General features: G+C 43.1%; 2 protein-coding genes across 11 annotated transcripts in view; one reads left to right on the top strand and one right to left on the bottom strand.

Annotated features, from left to right (window-relative positions):
* The window catches only part of trip13 (thyroid hormone receptor interactor 13), a 42,124-nt gene extending 36,515 nt beyond the window's left edge, over nucleotides 1-5,609 (bottom strand). For 2 of the 6 annotated variants that reach the window (XM_043719335.2, XM_043719334.2), the window contains exons 1-2: nucleotides 5,506-5,609; nucleotides 863-1,028 (exon numbers count right to left, since the gene is read on the bottom strand). In XM_043719335.2, the coding sequence (XP_043575270.1) occupies nucleotides 863-1,028; nucleotides 5,506-5,606 (267 nt within the window). In that variant the 5' untranslated portion in view covers nucleotides 5,607-5,609. Of the gene's footprint in view, nucleotides 1-862; nucleotides 1,029-3,393; nucleotides 3,493-5,265; nucleotides 5,476-5,505 lie in introns of those variants that run through there. The other 4 variants (XM_043719337.2, XM_043719339.2, XM_043719336.2 and 1 more) reach the window with 4 other exon arrangements.
* A 118-nt stretch (nucleotides 5,610-5,727) lies between these two features.
* The window catches only part of brd9 (bromodomain containing 9), a 78,503-nt gene continuing 63,548 nt past the window's right edge, over nucleotides 5,728-20,682 (top strand). For all 5 annotated transcript variants that reach the window (XM_043719332.2, XM_043719329.2, XM_043719331.2 and 2 more), the window contains exons 1-2: nucleotides 5,728-5,859; nucleotides 9,149-9,363. In XM_043719332.2, coding sequence (XP_043575267.1) covers nucleotides 5,811-5,859; nucleotides 9,149-9,363 — 264 coding nt within the window. In that variant the 5' untranslated portion in view covers nucleotides 5,728-5,810. The remainder of the gene's footprint in view (nucleotides 5,860-9,148; nucleotides 9,364-20,682) is intronic.

Genomic DNA, 20,682 nt, shown 5'->3' with positions numbered 1-20,682 from the left:
TTGCTTAAACTTGCTACATTAACTTACTTCTGTTCTAACAGACCACCAGTTTGGAACTTCAACTGTTACCTTCTCCACAAAATGACAAATTAAGTTGTAATGACAGTTTATTTTCCATATATACTTGATTAGGAAGTAAAAGAGAAGCACTTTCATGACATTAAGTGATACATTCCAGATTATTCCATTGCAATTCTCCACTATAACAAATTATTGACATTGTTAATAGTACAGGAGTTCAAATGCCATGTTACAGATATATAAGACATTGGTAAAGCCACATTGGAATACTGTATACAAATTTTGATCACCTTCCTATAAGAGAGGGAGGAAAAATATTTACGAAGGATGTTACAGAGATCGGAGGCTTTGAGTTTAAGAGGAGGCTGGATAGGCTGGGACTTTTTCTTTCCCCACATGGAGCATAGGAGGCTGATGGGTGACCTTATAGAGGTTGAAAGCTCATGAGGGACATAGATAAGGTGAATAGCCAAGGTAGTTTTTCCCAGGGTAGGGGAGTCCAAAATTAGAAGATTAGGTTTATGATGAGAAGGGAAAGATAAGAAGGTACCTGAGGTGCAGCTTTTCACCCCCTCACAGTGGGTGGTACATATTTGGAATGAGCTGCCAGAGGAAGTAGTAGAGGCCTATACAGTTGTAACAATTAAAAGACATTTGGACTTGTACATGGTTAGAAAAGGTTGAGGTGGATTTGGGCCAAACGCAGACAAATGGGACTAGTTCAGTTTAGGAAACCTGGTTGGCCCATTTTCAGTACCAAAAGACCTGTTTCTACGCTGTATGACTATTACAAAAAAGTGCTTGACTCAACTTCTAACAATTCCCCCCGTCAATCCCTTACCTGTCTGTCCTTAAACGTAAGATCCGTGTCCACGATGCATACAGAGTTTACATGCTTCGTTAGAAAATCATCATCAAATTCCATCCAGACATAATCTCCAAATACCACTTGGTGTCTGCTCAGTAGTTGCAATACACACAGCCGCACATCTTCCTGCTTCGCAGTACTATTGAAACAGAACGAAACCATGTTAAAAAAAACACACAAAACAATTGTTGCAAATTTGTGGAGTTGCTTTTTGCAGTTTAATTAAAGAGCTGTGTCATAAGATAATATTGGCTTGCTTTGGAGGTAGATTTATTACTAGGAACTTGTATTAATTGTGCTTGTATCTTTATAGAGCGATGTACTTTCTTCTGATATGTAGTGCTAATTTTACCCATTTATTTATCCATTGAACGCAGTCAGTAAGTCACTCATGGCATTGCACATGATTCAAGACCAAATATAAATTTCTGACAAGGGCCCCAGACTTTGCAGACATAATTCAGTCCCATTTTAAAATAAAATGGGTGCACTGTCCTTACATTATAAATATGAACAAAGGGTTTTATATATGAAGTGAATATATAAATATTACATCATAATTTCAGCTCTTTGTGGTAATGCATTGATTCTACCGGAAGGACACTAACTACAATATGGGAGGGCGAAAATGAGCAGCTTTCTCGGCAATTTTACAGCCAAGAGGCACAGACCACAGCCCACTCCAGAATCACAGTCACAACGAAACAGATCTCTGGTCCAAATTGTCCATGCCAATCAGATACTCTCACCTGATCTACTCCCATTTGCCAGCATTTGATCCATATCCCTCTAAACTGTTCCTATTCATATACCCATCCATATACTTTTAAAATTTGTAATTGTACCAGCCTCCTCCACTTCTTCTGGCAGCTCATTGCATAAACACACCACTCCCCAAGAAAAAGGTTGCCCTCAGGTCCCTTTTGCATCTTTTCCTATGCCCTCTAGTTTTGGACTCCCCGACCCTAGGAAAAAGACTTTGGCTATTTATCCTGCCGATGTCACTCATGATTTTGAAAGCTTCTATAAGATCACCCCTCAGCCTCTTCCTATAGCTCAAATCCTCCAATCCCAGCAACATCCTTGAAAGGATTCAGAAAGGATTTACAATTTTCACAATATCTTTCCTACAGCAAAGAGACCAGAATTGAATGCAGTATTCCAAAAGTGGCCTTACCAATGTACTGTACAGCCACAACATGACATCCCAGCTCCTAAACTCAATGCACGGACCATTGAAGGCAAGTGTGCCAAAAGCCTTCTTTACCACCCCGTCCACCTGCGACTCCACTTTCAAAGAGTTCTACTCCTGCACCCCCATGTCTCTCTGTTCAGCAACACACCCTAGGACACTTGCATTAGTTGTACAGCTTCTGCCCTGGTTTGTCTTACTGAAACGCAACTCATCTCAATTATCTAAGTTAAACATTACCTGCCACTCCTCAGCCCATTGGCCCATCTGATCAAGGTCCCATTGTATTCAGAAATAACCTTCTTCACTCATTGTATTGTTTATACCCACAAGCTGTTCAGCTATCCCGGAACTAGAGTTTGTCATTCTGATGATCTTCAGCATCCATAGCTGGTCACAATGCCTCACACCTAAAATTGGTAACCTGTTATCGCCTAAATCTCACTTTGTTACGTCCCTCAGTGATAAGCTGTCTACTCTTGTACCTTCTTCCCCTGTTGCAAAGCCGTATAACCATGACTCTCAATGCAATCCAGTAACATGCTTTTTACAACAATTCCTTCCTCAGCCTTTTCTCTTTTCTAAAGCAGTCCATTCAATCATTTGTCAAATTTGAATAACTAAATTAAAACCATTGTTGTTAGTTAATAAAGCTAAGCAGTTTTAACAGATTCAGAGATTAGGGCACAAGTAGAGGAAAGTAATAAAGCACCAATAATAAACTGAAGAATTTGGCACATTAAAAACTCAAGAAAAACCTCCCGGCCCCCTAAACTCTCTCCATGGTCTGAAAGGCAAAAGTTGCTACAGTCCTACTGGACCATAGGCTCTCTCTCAATAAAGACACACATAACTGTTGGTGGTTTAACTAAATTTCAGGCAAGGGAAGATATTAAGAAGGAGAGCTCATCATTGTCAATTCAACCAGTGTGGAAATTGAACCCTTGCTGCTGGAATCACCCTACATTATATATCACTTGTCTAGCCAGTTTAAACGGCACAAGCCCACAACTGAAATCAGCAATTTCTCATCCTGCACTCACATAGCAGCTTTCTTCTCAAACTCTCTTCCCATGCATGCACTAAGCAGCTTGGCCTCTCCAACAGACTCCCCAGGATCCCATAGATCTTTTAGTCACCTGCCAATTGTAACCAAAGGCTGACAATGAACACAGCTGAATACCCACAGATTTGTGATCCTCACACATGCCACACTGAAAGATAGCTCTATATTTATTTTTCTTCGTTATTTGTTATTGCAATAAGGAAAGAAAAACTACAAGTTTCACTGCATGAAACAAAAGTGGCTTACCTGTTCTGTTTCACACAGACTTCCACATGTATTTTCATGGAGTCAAAAGATGGTAAAGCCTGTTTTAATTCTCCAGCTGCTGCATCCATTTATAAATTACTAAAGTGTTTTAAAAAAGAAAAATCTAAACAACTGATTGAATATAATAATGTCATAATTTCATTGAGTGGGATCAATAACAGACTATTTGTTCAGGAAAATTTAGATTAGATTCCCTACAGTGCGGAAACAGGCCCTTCGGCCCAACAAGTCCACACCGACCCTCCGAAGAGCGACCCATCCAAACCCATTCCCCTCTGACTAATGCACCTAACATTACGGACAGTTTAGCATGGCCAATTCACCTAACCTGCACATTTTTGGACTGAGGGAGGAAACCAGAGCACCCATAGGAAACCCATGCAGACACGGGGAGAACGTGCAAACTCCACACAGACAGTTGTCCAAGGCGGGAATTGAACCCGGGTCCCTGTCGCTGTGAGGCAGCAGTGCTAACCACTGAGTCACCGTGCCACCCTCTCTTCACATGACAAACTCCTCAACTCTGGGGTCAAACTCGCGAACCTTCTCTGAACTACCTCTACTACCACTACATCCTTCCTCAAATAAGGGAACCAAAACTGCACACAATACTCCAATTGTGGTCTCACCAATGCCTTATTTAGTTGGAACAGTACTCCCTTACCTTTATCTTCTATGCCTTTAGCTATAAAAGCCAATATTCCATTTGCTTTCTTCATTATCTGCAGTACCTGTACACTAGTTTTCTGTGACTCTGAATGAGGACACCCAGATCCCTCTGTACTGGAACACCTTGAAATCTCTCCCCGTTTAGTTAACAGACCACCTTCTCATTTTTTCCAATGAAACACATGAGCTCACACTTATCTACATTAGACTCCATCTGCCACATTTTGGCCACTTCTAACCTATCCATATCCATTTGTAAGGTTATTTCTGCATTACAATTTACTGCCCCATCTATTTTCGAGTCTATTTAGCTTGCTCACCATGGACTTGAAGTTGTGAAGATAACTCCCCTAATCAAATTGAAGGAAGGCTGCACCAGATGCAAGATGCTTCAACTGGGAAAGCACTTCTACATCTATGAAACCCATTTGTAAGGTCATCACTGATGTAAGGGAAACACAGCAGCCAAACTCGCAAGCCGCATGATTTCACAAACAGTTAGGGAATGAATACATTTTCCATGGAAGGCTGAAGGTTGACCTTACAGAGGTTTATAAAATTATGAGGGGCATGGATACGATAAATAGACAAGGATTTTTCTTGGGATGGGTGAGTCCAGAACTAGAGGGCATAGGTCAAAAGTAGGGGGGGGGGGGGAGGGGAAGATTTAATAGGGGCCTAAGTTGCATCTTTTTCACACATTGTGATATGTGTACAGAATTAGCTGCCAGAGAAAGTGGTGAAGGTGGTACAAAGGCACCTGGATGAGTGTATGAATAGGAAGAGTTTGGAGGGATACAGGTTAAGTGCTAGCAAATGGGACAAAATTAGGTTAGGATATCTGGTCGGCAAGGACGAGTTGGGCCGAAGGGTCAGTTTCCGTGCTCTACATCACTATAAGACAATGAACGTTGGACAAGATAACCGGAGAAACTTCATTTGTCCTACACCGCATTCCAGCACTCCCTCAGCAGTGTACTGAATAGAGTGCCAGCAGGGATTTTGTGCTCAAGGCTTTCGGCTGAGGTAAAAGGGGGCAACCGCACAACTGAAACGGACACTCGGAGAGTAAACTTGCCCTAAAATCCAGCCCCACTGATCTATCAATCTCTCCCACCATCTGGTCAATACCAGGAGCCAGAACCCCCCCACCCCCAATACCCAGGGCCTATTCTCACTCACAAGTTCCTTCGGCTCTCTCGCCGGCAGAAAACTCAAATCCACCGCCCGCCACAGCACAGGCTACAGCCACTCATTGCGTCACATCCTGGGGGCGGGACAAATGCAGGAGATGCCGCCGCGATTGGCTGACGCCGTCCGCACTGTTTACTATCGCTGGCGGATCGGGACGCCGATCATCGTCCAGATCCGCCTTCCTCCCGGAGACGATCCACCGATTGGCTGCGATCTCCCGACACTCACCCGTCCGCAACCGGATTGGTCGCTGTGTGCCGAGACCGTCGACTGACTCTCGACGGAAGGGGGAGTGGGCGGGGAAGCAGCGCAAAGTTGACAAGTTTCATAAATCAAAAGATGGAAATGATTCGGAATCGTTGAATCGTACTGTATTGATTTTAAAATCGGTGCCCTCGGGAGGTCTCCCCTCCCCACGGGAAGCAGACGCCAGGCGAGTGCTCGCTCCTGTCGACGAGGCGCCGTTGGGCGCGCGAGGTTGCGCAGAATCGGCGGCTCGAGGCGGGTGCGCTGGCGCTGGCGGCCGCCTGGACATGGGGAAGAAGCACAAGAAACACAAGTGCGAGTGGCGCTCCTACGATGGTGAGTGAATGTGGAAAGGACGCCGCTACCAGGACAACTTTCCTTCCCCTTACAGTGTGTGTGCGCCAAGAACTGCCGGTCCGAGGCGGCGGACGTCCAATGAAGAGGACTAGATTGGGGGCGGGGCGGTTTGGTGTGGGGGAGGGGCGCTCCAACTCCAACTCCTTCCATTCACCTCTTGGACAGAAACAAAGTGTTGTAGCGTCTGCTCCCTCTTTGACTTTTTATTCTCAATCTTTGTTGCTTCCTCTTCTCTGTTTTATTTTATTTGCCTTTGCTTTCGCTTTTTGCTCCTAGCCCAGATGCTCAGGACAGCAGCTATCATTGATCATAGAATTGTATTTCTGCTCCATAACAGCCTCATTCCATTTATTTCAACATCTCCTGTTCCCTGCCACCTCCCCCCCCCCTCACAAATATGTCTGCTTTCCCCCTCACAGACATCAGGTATACTTAAGACTGAGGTAGATAGGTGCTAGAGTATCAACGGTTACGGGTAGAATGGGGTTGAGAAATTTATCAGCCATGATTGAATGGTGGAGCAGACTCGATGGGCTGAATGGCCTATTTTCTGCTCCTATGTCTTATGGTCTACTCAAGGGCGACTGATTTTCACACGCTGGTCACTGAATAAACACGTTCCTCCTGAATTATTTGCAGAACTTATTAGTGACAATCTTTTGTTGAGGATCATGATTTTAAGTTCCCATTGTATTTTTCTTTTACCCTCCTTGTTTGGGATAAAATATTTATCAATACTTATTGATTTGAAATACTTGTCTGGGTCAATAATATTAGAGGGTGAGACAGAGTTTAATCAACAAGAGAAAATCAAGGGTTTTGGTGGGAGTTGGGTTGGTGGAGGGTAAGACAGGAATGAAGAGTTGAAAATTATCAACTCAGCCGTGATCTCATTGAGTGATGGAACAGACTCGATGCACTGAATGGCCTACTTCTGCTCTGATGTCTTTTAGTCTTGAATACATTACAGTGATTTGCAAACTGGAAATGTGTTGCTGGAAAAGCGCAGCAGGTCAGGCAGCATCCAAGGAGCAGGAGAATCGACGTTTCGGGCATGAGCCCTTCTTCGCCATCTCGTGCTCCCGTGAGGAGGTTGAGCAATTCATCAACTTCACCAACACATTCCACCCTGACCTTAAATTTACCTGGACCACCTCTGACACCTCCCTCCCCTTCCTGGACCTCTCCATCTGCATTAATGACGATCGACTTGACATTGACATTTTTTACAAACCCACCGACTCCCACAGCTACCTGGATTACACCTCTTCCCACCCTACCTCTTGCAAAAATGCCATCCCGTATTCCCAATTCCTCTGCCTCCGCCGTATCTGCTCCCAGGAGGATCAGTTCCACCACAGAACACACCAGATGGCCTCCTTCTTTAGAGACCGCAATTTCCCTTCCCACGTGGTTAAATATGCCCTCCAACGCATCTTGTCTACATCCCGCACCTCCGCCCTCAGACGCCACCCCTCCAACCGTAACAAGGACAGAACGCCCCTGGTGCTCACCTTCCACCCTACCAACCTTCGCATAAACCAAATCATCCGCCGACATTTCCGCCACCTCCAAACAGACCCCACCGCCAGGGATATATTTCCCTCCCCACCCCTTTCCGCCTTCCGCAAAGACCGTTCCCTCCGTGACTACCTGGTCAGGTCCACGCCCCCCTACAACCCACCCTCCCATCCTGGCACTTTACCCTGTCACCGCAGGAACTGTAAAACCTGCACCCACACCTCCTCCCTCACCTCTATCCAAGGCCCTAAAGAAGCCTTCCACTTCCATCAAAGTTTTACTTGCACATCCATTAATATCATTTATTGTATCCGTTGCTCCTGATGCGGTCTCCTCTACATTGGGGAGACTGGGCGCCTCCTAGCAGAGTGCTTTAGGGAACATCTCCGGGACACCCGCACCAATCAACCACACCTCCCTGTGGCCCAACATTTCAACTCCCCCTCCCACTCTGCCGAGGACATGGAGGTCCTGGGCCTCCTTCACCGCCGCTCCCTCACCACCAGACGCCTGGAGGAAGAACGCCTCATCTTCCGCCTCAGAACACTTCAACCCCAGGGCATCAATGTGGACTTCAACAGCTTCCTCATTTCCCCTTCCCCCACCTCACCCTAGTTCTAAACTTCCAGCTCAGCACTGTCCCCATGACTTGTCCTACCTGCCTATCTCCGTTTCCACTTATCCACTCCACCCTCTCCTCCCTGACCTATCACCTTCATCCCCTCCCCCACTCACCCATTGTACTCTATGCTACTTTCTCCCCACCCCCACCCTCCTCTAGCTTATCTCTCCACGCTTCGGGCTCACTGCCTTTATTCCTAATGAAGGGCTTTTGCCCAAAACGTCGATTTCGAAGCTCCTTGGATGCTGCCTGAACTGCTGTGCTCTTCCAGCACCACTAATCCAGAATTTAGCAAATCAGTGTCTACCTATGAGATATAGGAGCAGGGGTAGGCCATTCAGCCTTTCAGACTTGCTCTGGAATTCAAAATGATCATGACTGATTGTCCAAGTCAGTACCCTGTTCATGTTTCTCCCTTTGATCCTTTTAGCCCTGATAGCTTTATCTAACTCCTTCTTGAAAATATTCAATGTTTTGGCCTCAATCACTTCCTGAGGGAAAGAATTCTACAGGCTCACCACCGAAATTTCTCCTCGTCTCCTAAGTGATCTAACCTGTACCTTTAGACTGTGACCTGGAACCCCAGTTACCAGGAACTTCTTCCTGCATTTACCATGTCTAGTCCTGTTAGAATTTTATAGTTTGTTTTTGTAGTTTGTGTGTCTTCATATCTTTCAGATGAAAAAATGTCTGTGGAACTTTTCAAGGAAGAGAAGGGCTGCAATTCTAGTCTCTAAGCCCAAGATTATCAATACCAACAAGAATGGATCAGCTAATTATTTGTCTCATTGCTGTTGGTGGGATGCTTTTGTGTGTGAACTGATAGATATATTTGCATGCGAGACAATATAATTAATGTGCAAACGTAATTAATGATTGTTACTCCTTCTAGTGGAAGACCCAATCCTGTCACAAAGAGGGGCAGTCTACATAGGAAAGGAGGGAAGGATGTGAAACAACTTCTACAAAGTTCATAATAATGGATTTTTGAACTGCAGTTAATCTTTGATTATTAATGATAATCTCTGTTTTACTGACAGGCCTAATTTAGAGCAAATTCTTGCATAAATGTTGCAGACCTTTTCTTATCCATGTATGTGAGATGTGTTTCCTATTTCATTACAGGCTTTGTTGATAAACCTCCTGAAAAGCCACTTAAGCTGGTACTGAAGGTGGGAGGAAGTGAAGTTACTGAGCTCTCTGGTTCAGGCCACGATTCCAGCTATTATGATGACCGGTCTGATCATGAGCGAGAACGGCACAAAGACAAGAAAAAAAAGAAGAAAAAGAAGTCAGAAAAAGATAAACACATTTCAGATGAAGAACGTAGGAGAAGGAAAGTAAGTTGACATCAGGTTTGGTCAGATATAGTTTGTATTTATGTCTTTAATCTAAGAGACTCAATACTTTTCAGTAGAAGTAGATGAATGATTCAGGTGTAATTTGTTTTGAGATGGTTTTAACACGTGAGACAGTGTGGGCTGGAGGCATTTAGTAGGGAAGCTCCACAATGTTGTGGCAAGGTGACTGAAGGTTTTGCAATCAATGTTGAGGCAAGGGTACAGAGGATGCTGGAAAGGCTCGAAAACTGATTAAACCCACGACAGGATTGCTAGTATTGGGAAAGCCTGTTTGAAAAGTTGAGTGGGGGGTCGTGACGAGGATGAAATGTTCAATTTGGTGGATTGAGGGTGAGCTACTCTAGGTCAGATGAGGTGACAGGTGAGAAAGAATTTATTCAGATCAAGAATCTGGTGAGTTTTACACAAGATGACACATGAAGATTGGGAAGCAAGGCTATATTAGCATAATTAATAGAAGTGGGAAAATTGATTAAATATTTGAGCCAGGATGGGGTTGTAACAGGAACATAAGGGCAAGCTGTTTTTGAGGAGAGGTCTGATATTTTGGAGTTTCTAATGTAAAGAAATTGTGCTTGAGGAAAATAAGAATTTCAGTGAAGTCAATTTGAGAGCTAGTAGCTGCCAATTTGGAACTGATTAAGGAAGACCTCAAAAGGACATGAAGTTGTAAAAGTATTAATTGCATTTAAATATACAACAATTATGCTGCAGCTTTTACAAAACTGTGTATCTATCCCATTTTACTGAAATTGAAAGTAACCTGATTTTAATGGGTCTAATGATTATTAATCTTTATAAGCTTATGTCAGAATTTGGTAATTTGTCTTTTGTGCGTTTTATTATTTACAAGCAGTACTTTTGTATTGTCGTTTTAATTTTGCAAATAAAATCCAATTTACGGTTTTGCACATAAATAAGTTCTGTTGAACCGATCAAGCAAAACATTTCAGCAACAATTCCACACTTGGTTGTTTTAATTTGCTTGCATTTAAACTATTGATTATTTTAGATTCAGTAATTTTGAGGTGTAGACTGTCTTTTAGTTTTGTTACTCTTTCTGAAAGGGGGCTGTTAAACAGACAGAGAAAGCAATGCGCACTGACAGTTTGCATAATAAGCACATAATTAATTTATTCTTCCTGTGATGTGAGTACATTTTAGCAAGATTAGCAACGGATGAAAGTGTGTGTGCATGCGTCCATCCTCTACTTTGGTACATTTAAAGATGTTTGTATATTTCTTTAAGTAGTGCTGAAAGCCACCTGCTCTTGTAAACATATAGATGTCACAATAAGAAACAAGCTGTTGGGCCAAAAATTTACCGTCTATCCTTTATTCATATTCTGTGCCTAATTTTGAGTATTGATGTTTCAGACTTTATATCTCAGTGTCAGTAGCTTTGGATATGAATCTACAATCCCTCAACTCTCTCTGCAAAGATATTTCTTTTGTCCTCCGTTCTGTTGATTTGATTTTCAATCTTTGGCTTCTTATCCTTAATCTCCCAGCAAGTGGAAGCAATTTGCTTCTATCTCGGCAGTCCAATTCTTTAATAATTTTCAGCAGTTCTATTGTATTGCCCTGCAATCTTCATTCTCAAAACATCTTCAACTATTGTTTATAATTGTATTTGCTCATTCCAGGTGATGCTCTCAGGATGCCTTATATCCTGTATAAAGTCTCAAACACCGTCCGATAAAGTGGAGTCCGTTACTTTACGTTGTGCTTTGAGATAATTTTAAAATAATCACATTTTTATGGTGAAAACTGGAATAGCATATTGGGGAGGAGGCAAATCTTTAATCTTTTGAGTGTAAGATAATGAATAAAAAGAATATTTGAGTCTGGATATGTACCAGAGCACTACCAATTGGGAGTGTAAGCCAGGAAGAGAGATACCTGCAGTGGGAAAAACTTCAGAATTAAAAATAATATCATTCATGGGATGTGGTTGTCGCTGGTGGGCCAGCATTTATTGCCCATCTCTAATTGCCCCTTGAGAAGGTGGTGACGAACTGTCTTCCTAAACCGCTGAACTCCATTTTGTGTAGGTAGACCCACAATGCCATTCGAGAGGGAGTACCAGGATTTTGACCCAGTGACACTGAAAAAATGATAATATAGTTCTAAGACAGGATGTTATGTGGCTTGGAGGGGAGCTTGCAGGTAGTGACATTCCTGTTAATTTTCTGCCCTTGTCCTTCTTGATGGTAGTGGTCAGTGCACCTTGTAGAAAACAGCAGCAATGTATGGTGAGCTTTACACTGGGAATGACTGTTTGTGGCTGTACTAGTCAAGTAGACTGCATTGTCCTCGGTGATATGGATCATCTTGTGTTGTTGGAGCTGCACATATCTAGGCATGTGGGGAACATTTCATTATATTTGTGATGTGTGCATTATTGGTGTTAAACAATTTTGAGGGATCAGGAGCTGAGTTACTCGCTACAGAATTTCTAGCTTCAAACCTGCTCATGTAGCTCTGATATAGCTAGTCCAGTTCTGTTTCTAGTCAGGATGTTGATAGTGGGGCATTCAGTGATGGTAATGTTGTTGAATGTCAGGGGTGGTAGTTAGATTCTGTCCTGTTGGAGGTAGGCTAATTCAAGATAAAATCATTTAATCGCCAGGTGTTAATTTGATATGAAAATTGTAATAAGCAGAGAATTAAATACCAACATAAAACATTTGGTCGAAATTCAAATTACCCTCACAGCAAAATTGCGCTGTTTTGCTAATGTGTTTGGGTACCTCCACCTCCTTTTCAAGTTTTGAATGTATTAAACTTAAGTAATTAAATTGGTGACTTTCTCTGATAACACCTGATGCTCAAGCCCTATAGAATTGGTACATCACTGTCTCAGCCTGTACTGCAATTTAATATCTGATAGTCCATTTAGCAGTCCATTTCCCTTCAATTTCACTTTCCCCAAAATAAAACCTTTTCTGTTTTTCAGCTCCTAACCCTCTCCATGATGGCCTCCTCAGTTCAAATTACACAGGAGCAAACTGATCTCGAGAACTGGAAAGATCTGGGATCCCTTGTGTTTGAATTGTATAAGAATCTGTGGCTTGTAATACTGCAAGTCTAAAGTATGACCTTAATTGAAAGTGGCTTCTGAGATCTAGCAGGGAAAATATGTGTTGGATATATTAGAAAGTGTATGTAGTCTGAATGAAAGTGAGGCATTAGCACCACACAATGCAAGCAGTATATAGAAATCTTTACTGGAATTGGAGTCTGGTGCTTCAGAACATTAACTGAGAGTAGGCTTTTGAATAATGAAATAAGAGGTGGAAGATGTTGGTGTTAGTGGTTAGTCTATAATGTAGTTGGCGGGGCTTGAATTATAGCAAGTGTTGAGGTTGAGGAGTGTGAAGGCTAAGGTGGCTGTGTGCTGGGTGAGGAGGGTTTGGAAGCACTGCATGTCTGGAATCACTAGTGCATAGGCAATGACACAAAAACATCACTGCTAAAATAAACTTTCATTTTACTGCTGGTTAGTGATAGTGAACTTTAAAATTGAGATTAGATATTTTTGTGTTTGTGACAGACATTGCTTGCTATTGAGACTATCTCTTTTTTATCTGGTTCTCAATTTTCATTTGGAACTCTGAGCTAAAGTTAGAATTTAAATTTTGAGCAGCGGCTTGTTTTAGAAAGGAAGAGAGAGCAAACAAACTTGTGGTAATTTTTGAGAACTGGCCTGGAAAGGTAATTGCAAGTTAATTACTGTTCTCAGAACATTCCAGATGTTTCAGCATCAGGATGTGTTATGCTCTAGAACTGTTGCACTGGTCAATGCAGGTGAGGATGTTGCTGGCCAGCCAACCACCAATAATGTGAAAAAAAAGAGAAACCATTGATTGAACAGATTTTGATTGGGTTTTTTGGGCAAAAATCTGTGTGTACAAAAGCTGCTAGACTGGGAAACTGTGTTTGAGTTTTACTTTGTCTAGTTTTATATTCTGTTAAACAATTATTAAATGTTCTGAGAAAAGAATACCAGTTTATAACCAATAAGTGATTATTTGTTGGAGCTTGCTAGAAGCTGTTTACATTGTGAGCTAGGGCTTTTCACACTGGAGAGAAGAAGGAAGAGAGGTGACTTGATAGAGATAATGAAAGACATAGATAGAGTACAAAGTTAAAAATCACACAACATCAGGTTATAGTCCAACAGGTTTATTTGGAAGCATTTCCAAATCATGGATAGAGTAGATAGCCAGAGACTTTCCCCAGGGCAGAAATGGCTGTTACGAGGGGACATAATTTTTTAAGGTGATTGGAGAAAGTTATAGGGGAGTTGTCAGAGGTAGGTTCTTTGCGCAGTGAGTGACAGATGCTTGGAAGGTACTGCCAGTGGCAGTAGTGGAGTCAGAGACATTAGGGACAATTAAATCACTGCTGGACAAACACTTGGACAGTAGTAAATTGAGGGGTGTGTGGGTTAGGTTGATCTTAGATTAAGATAAATGCTCAGCAGAACATTGTTGGCCAAAGTGCCTTTACTGCGCTGTACTGACTTTGGAATTTAGGCAACATACAATCCATGTGCATATAAGACCTCACATCATTCAAGGATTCAATAAAGACCTGGTACTCATCATTGTAACTGTTATCAAACTGCCAAGTTACAATTCTTTTACTTTCTTTTGACTTTTCCCTGAACTCTTTGTCTGTGTGTGAGAGCCAGGGTTATGATCAGAGAAGATTGGGTTGAAATCATAGACCTATATCAAGAAGAAGAGATCATGTCTGGAGTCAGGCACAGTCGAAGTGAACATATATTTTGGAGCAGCATGGAAATTCCATGCAGGGAAAGAGTTAATTTTTGCTTGTTTTTTTAAATTTCATAATTTGTAATGTATTTTTGATAAATTGAAGCCCAGGGTGTCCAACACAAAGCAGAGTGACATCACAGGAAAACTGTAAGTTCATAGGTTGGTAATAGCTGCTAATTTCACTATATATATTGTAAGTTACTTTCCTGTTGGAAGGTAAATAGGAGAAATATTAACAGATTATAAACCAAAAGACATTTCAATTTTTTCAAAAAAAAAATTAAGAATTAAATAAATAAAATAGAGATACAAAGCCAGGTGATGTGTTGTATCTGCATGTGGGAGCTGGTAGACTCCATTGTGGTTCATAGTATCCACATCCATAGGTGTTGGTTGCTTGAGGAATTTAGGCTAAGAGTTGATAAGCTGGAGTCTGAGCTTTCAACACTACAACACATCAGAGAGAGGGAGAGTTACCTGCAACCTGTGACACGCTCGGCAGTCACACACCTCAGATTAACTACCTCAGATTTGATCAGTGGTCAGAGATAGGGTGTGACTATGAGTGTGGTAGATAGAAGGATCCAGGAGCTAGTGCATGAAGCCTAAGCCCTTGACGTGGCTAGCACGTTTGAGATTCTTGCTCCCTTTGTGGATGGGAGCATGGGCTTTAGGGAGGCCGAGCAAACTGATTATAGCACCATGATTTAATAAACCATTCAAGAGTGGGAAGAAAAGAGAAATATATTTGTAATCAGGGATAATATAATCAGGGGTATGTCTAGGATTGAGAGTCTTGAAGGCTGTGTTGCCTGATTGATGTCCGGGTTCAGGATATCTCATTTGGGGAGAAAGTGAGGTGTGCAGATGCTGGAGATCAGAGCTGAAAATGTGTTGCTGGAAGAGCGCAGCAGGTCAGGCAGCATCCAGGGAACAGGAGAATCGATGTTTCGGGCATAAGCCCTTCTTCAGGAATGAGGAAAGTGTGTCCAGCAGGCTAAGATAAAAGGTAGGGAGGAGGGACTTGGGGGAGGGATGTTGGAAATGCAATAGGTGGAAAGAGGTCAAGGTGAGGGTGATAGGTCAGACTGGGGTGGGGGCGGAGAGGTCAGGAAGAAGATTGCAGGTTAGGAAGGCGGTGCTGAGTTAGATGGATTTGACTGAGACAAGGTGGGGGGAGGGGAAATGAGGAAACTGGTGAAATCCGAGTTCATCCCCTGTGGTTGGAGGGTTCCTAGGCGGAAGATGAGGCGCTCCTCCTCCAACCGTCGTGTTGTTGTGGTCTGGCGATGGAGGAGTCCAAAGACCTGCATATCCTTGGTGGAGTGGGAGGGGGAGTTGAAGTGTTGAGCCACAGGGTGGTTGGGTTGGTTGGTCCGGGTGTCCCAGAGGTGTTCTCTGAAACGCTCCGCAAGTAGGCAGCCTGTCTTCCCAATATAGAGGAGGCCACATCGGGTGCAGCGGTTGCAATAGATGATGTGTGTGGAGGTGCAGGTGAATTTGTGGCGGATATGGAAGTTTCCTTTGGGCCCTTGGAGGGAGGTGAGGGGGGAGGTGTGGACGCAAGTCTTGCACCTCCTGCGGTTGCAGGGGAAGGTGCCGGGAGTGGAGGTTGGGTTGGTGGGGGGTGTGGATCTGACTAGGGAGTCACGGAGGGAGTGGTCTTTACGGAACACTGATAGGGGAGGGGAGGGAAATATATCTTTGGTGGTGGGGTCCGTTTGGAGGTGGCGGAAATGACGGCGGATGATACGCTGTACATGGAGATTGGTGGGGTGGTAGGTGAGGACCAGTGGGGTTCTGTCCTGGTGGCGGTTGGAGGGGCGGGGCTCAAGGGCGGAGGAGCGGGAAGTGGAAGAGATGCGGTGGAGGGCATCGTCGACCACGTCGGGGGGGGAAATTGCGGTCCTTGAAGAAGGAGGCCATCTGGGTTGTACATTTTTGGAACTGGTCCTCCTGGGAGCAGATGCGGCGGAGACGAAGGAATTGGGAGAATGGGATGGCGTTTTTACAGGGGGCAGGGTAGGAGGAGGTGTAGTCCAGGTAGCCGTGGGAGTCGGTCGGTTTGTAGTAGATGTCCGTGTTGATTCGGTCGTCTGAGATAGAAATAGAAAGGTCGAGGAAGGGGAGGGAGGAATCTGAGACTGTCCAGGTGAATTTGAGGTCGGGGTGGAAGGTGTTGGTGAAGTGGATGAACTGTTCAACCTCCTCGTGGGAGCACGAGGCGGCGCCGATACAGTCATCGATGTAGCGAGGGAAAAGGTGGGGGGTGGGGCCAGTGTAGTCGCGGAAGATGGACTGTTCCACATATCCTACGAAGAGACAGGCATAGCTGGGGCCCATACGGGTGCCCATGGCTACTCCTTTCATTTGGAGGAAGTGGGAGGATTGGAAAGAGAAGTTGTTCAGGGTGAGGACCAGTTCAGTCAGTCGAAGGAGGGTGTCAGTAGAAGGGTACTGGTCGGTACGGCGGGAAAGGAAGAAGCGGAGGGCTTTGAGTCCTTCGTGATGGGGGATGGAGGTGTACAGGGACTGGATGTCCATGGTGAAGATAAGGCGTTGGGGACCAGGGCAGCGAAAATCATGGAGGAGGTGGAGGGCATGGGTGGTGTCCCGAACGTAGGTGGGGAGTTCTTGGACTAAGGGGGACAGGACCGTGTCGAGGTATGCAGAGATGAGTTCGGTGGGGCAGGAGCAGGCTGAGACAATGGGTCGGCCGGGGCAGTCAGGTTTGTGGATTTTGGGCAGGAGGTAGAAGCGGGCGGTGCGGGGTTGTGGGACTATGAGGTTGGAGGCGGTGGATGGGAGATCCCCTGAGGTGATGAGGTCAGGCAGCATCCCTGGATGCTGCCTGACCTGCTGCGCTGTTCCAGCAACACATATCTCATTTGGGCTCTAGAGGAACTTGGAGTGGGAGGGGAAACATCATGCTGCTATGGTATGTACCAATAATATAGTTAGAAAAAGGAAGGAGGTTCTGCTGAGGGAATACGAGCAGCTATGCACTAAATGATAAAGCAGAACTCAAAAGGTAACAATTTCTGCATTATTACCTGAGCCATAAGCTAATTGGTACAAGCTAAACAAAATTAAAAGGCCAACGTGGCTTAAAGATTGGTATGAGGGAACAAGTTCAAATTCATGAGACATTGGTATTATAGGGGAAGGAGGGTAGGGCTCCACCTGAATCACGCTGGGACCAGAGTCTTGGTGAATTGCATAACGAGGGCTGTAGATTGGGCTTTTAACTAAGTATAGGAGACTTGTCTACATGGAAAATTATAAAATCAAAGGTAAAGGAGAAGGTAGGATTGCAAGTTAGTGATGGGGCGAAGGTAAAACACAGGAAGGGAAATAAGTCTGGTACGAGTACAAATCTCCAAAGGGTAGCTACTCTGTAGTAAAGACTATAAATTAACAAATAAGAACTTCTAAATAGAATAGAGTAATAATAATTGGTGCCTTTAATCTTCATGTTGATTGGGTTAATCAAATGGGAAAGAGTAGCTACTTCAAAAATTCATAGTGTATTAGGGATAGTTTCCTCGAACAGTATACCATGGACCAATCAAGGAGGAGGTTATCGTGGATCTGGTAATGGGTAATGAGGCTGGTTTAATAAATTACCTCAGAATAAAAGATTCCCTCGGAAATAATGATCAAATATGATAGAATTTAAACTTAGTTCAAAATGTGGGTCGGAAATAACCGTGTTTAACTTAAATAAAAGGAATTACAATGAAATTAGGATAGAGTTAACTAAACTCTAGGACAGGGTAGATAGATTAGCAGGAATTAGAGTAAGTAAGCACTAGGAGACATTTAACAATATAACTGATGACTCTCAGTAAAAATACAGCCCGGTAAAGAGGAAGGATTCTAAGAGAGGAATAAACTGGCCGTGGCTAACCAAGGATGTTAAGGTATTAAGTGAATAAGTAAGCCTGTAAGGAGATCAAAGTCTGTAAAACTGGAATAAATTCTGAATCCAGCTATGGAAGACTTTTTTTTTAAAAAGGGAGAAAATAAACTACCAGGAAAAACTAGGAAGGATCATAAAAGCTGACATTAAGAGTTCTGTAAACCTATAAAAAGGGATGCGAATGGTCAAAATGAATATAGATCCCTTAGAAACGGAATCTAGGGAGATGTTTTGAAAAACAACGAAATGGCAGAGGAGTTAAACAGATATTTAGCACCAGTCTTTACAGTGGAAGACACTTAGAAATAACGAATACGGGGGAGGAACTAGGTACCATCACTATCCCTAAAGAAGTAGTTTTAGACAAACTAATGGGGCTAATGGCCGATAAATCCCCTGGCCCTGTTAGCTTGTAACCGAGGATCCTAAAAGTAGTAGTTGTAGTTAAAGCATTGGTTGTAGTTTTCGAAAGCCCTATGGATTCTGCAGAAATATCAGAAGATTAGAAAATTGGTAATGTGGCACTCCTATTCAAAAAGGGAGGAAGGGGAAAAGTGCAAAACTATAGGCTGATCAGCCTAATATCTATTGTTGAAAAATAATTGGACTCAATTATTAAGGAACTAATAGCAGAACATTAGGAAAATCCTATCCTAATCATGCAGACTTAGCCTGGTTTCATGAAAGAGAAATTGTGTCTGACTAATTTATTAGTTTTTCAAGGAATTCTCAACCAGAATGGGTAGAGGGAAACTGGTAGATGTGACTTTGCCACAGGAAATGACATCACCAGAGAAAATGACATCACCAACACAAAGAAATCTAAATAGAAAGTAGGACTTATCAGCAGTGCTTCGCCTGAGGCCAACTGAAGATGTTACCTGGTAAGGTGACAAAACGTCTGGAAATGAACCTTCCGGCTCAGCGAGCAAACCTACATCCAGAACTGGTAGATGTGTTGTATTTGGACTTCCAGAAGGTGTTCAACAAGATAACTCACAAAAGGTTAAATCATAAGAGCATATGGCATTTGAGGTCGTATTTTGGCATGTATAGAGAATTGGCTAATGGACAAGAAACAGTGGGAGGGAATAAGGAATTCTGTTTCAGTTTGGCGAACTGTGGCCAGTGGGATTCCAAAGAAATCAGTGCTGAGACCACAACCGTTTACAATGCATACTAATGACTTGGAGGAATGAAGTGAATGTGCTGTAGCCAGGTTTACAGAAAAATAGGTGAAAAGACAGGTTGTGAGAGGGATACAAGCAGTTCAGATATTGATAGGTTAAGTGGGCAAAAAATTGGCAAACAACTACAATTTGGGAAAATGCAAAGTTGCTGAGTTTGGAATGGAGAAAGAGAAAAAGTGCAGAAAGCTACAGCACAATGGGACTTGGGCTATTTGTACATGAAACACAGAAGGCTAGCACATAGGTGCAGCAGGTAATCAGGAAAGCTAATGGAAAGTTGGTCCTTATTTCAAGGGGGTTGGAATATAAACCAGGGGAAATTTATTGCAACTGTATGAGATGCTGGAAAAACCACATCTGGAGTACTGTGAGCAGTTTTGGACCCCTTATTTAAGGAAAGATATTGTTTCATTGGAGGTGGTTCAGAGAAGGTTCATAAGGATGATCCCTGATATGGAGAGATTGATTTATAAGCAAAGACTAAAACAGGTTGGGATTCTGCTCACTGAAGTTTAGAAGGCTGAGAGCTGATCATATTGAAACATATAGAATTCTTGAGGGGTCTGACAGGGTAAATGCTGAGAGGATGTTACAACTCAATGGAGAGTCTAGCACCAGAGGGCACAGTCTCAGAATAAAGCAATGCCAATTTAAGAGTGAGTTGAGTATTTCATCTGAGGGTTGAGAGTCCTTGTGTAAATTTAAGACTGAGACAGATAGATTTTACATCAGTAGGGTAATTAAGGGCCACGGGGGAAAGGCAGGAAAGTGGATGCGAGTTATGTCGGAATAGCCATGATCCTATTGAATGACAGAGCATGTCTGAGGAGCTGAATGGCCTAGTCTGGTTCTTATTTCTTATCGTCATAATTAGGTTACCTTGTTGTTTAGCTTTGCTCTGCTAAAGTTACCGCATTAACCATAAATTCCTCATTTTTGTTGAACTTGGTGTTCGAGATCTGCCTTCATAAGTCTGGTTAGGAACAATTGGGAAATTTTGGGGTCATTAAATATTTTAATTTCACTATGTTGCAAATCCAGTATTAGAGAGGCTGATTTATCATCCCTGACTTGTCATCCCTGTGTTGTATTATCAGTAGAAGTTTTCTATCTGATTGCTGGTTTAATATTATGTTCTCTTACTTGTCCACATTTGAGAGAGTAAAGTATGTCTGAGTCCCAGGTAGGTAATGTTTTGACATTCACTGATATTTGAGTTGTGTTGCACTTCCTACACTTCAATAATCACAGAAGTTCCAGGTTAGTGTTTCAGCCTTGACCTGAGAGGGTGCTTGAGACTGAGGAAACTAGAGAGAACCTGTTTTTGGATATTTCCTATTGTGGCTCCTGATGGAATGCTAAAGTATCCATAAGATCTGTGAAGATCTATTAGCAGAGA

This window comes from Chiloscyllium plagiosum, unplaced genomic scaffold, assembly GCF_037043375.1.
Source record: "Chiloscyllium plagiosum isolate Xiang-an unplaced genomic scaffold, Cpla_swu_hap1 HiC_scaffold_34, whole genome shotgun sequence".
NCBI lineage: Eukaryota > Metazoa > Chordata > Chondrichthyes > Orectolobiformes > Hemiscylliidae > Chiloscyllium > Chiloscyllium plagiosum.
Note: the sequence above shows the minus strand (reverse complement) of the source record. Positions and strands in the feature narration are given on the sequence as shown.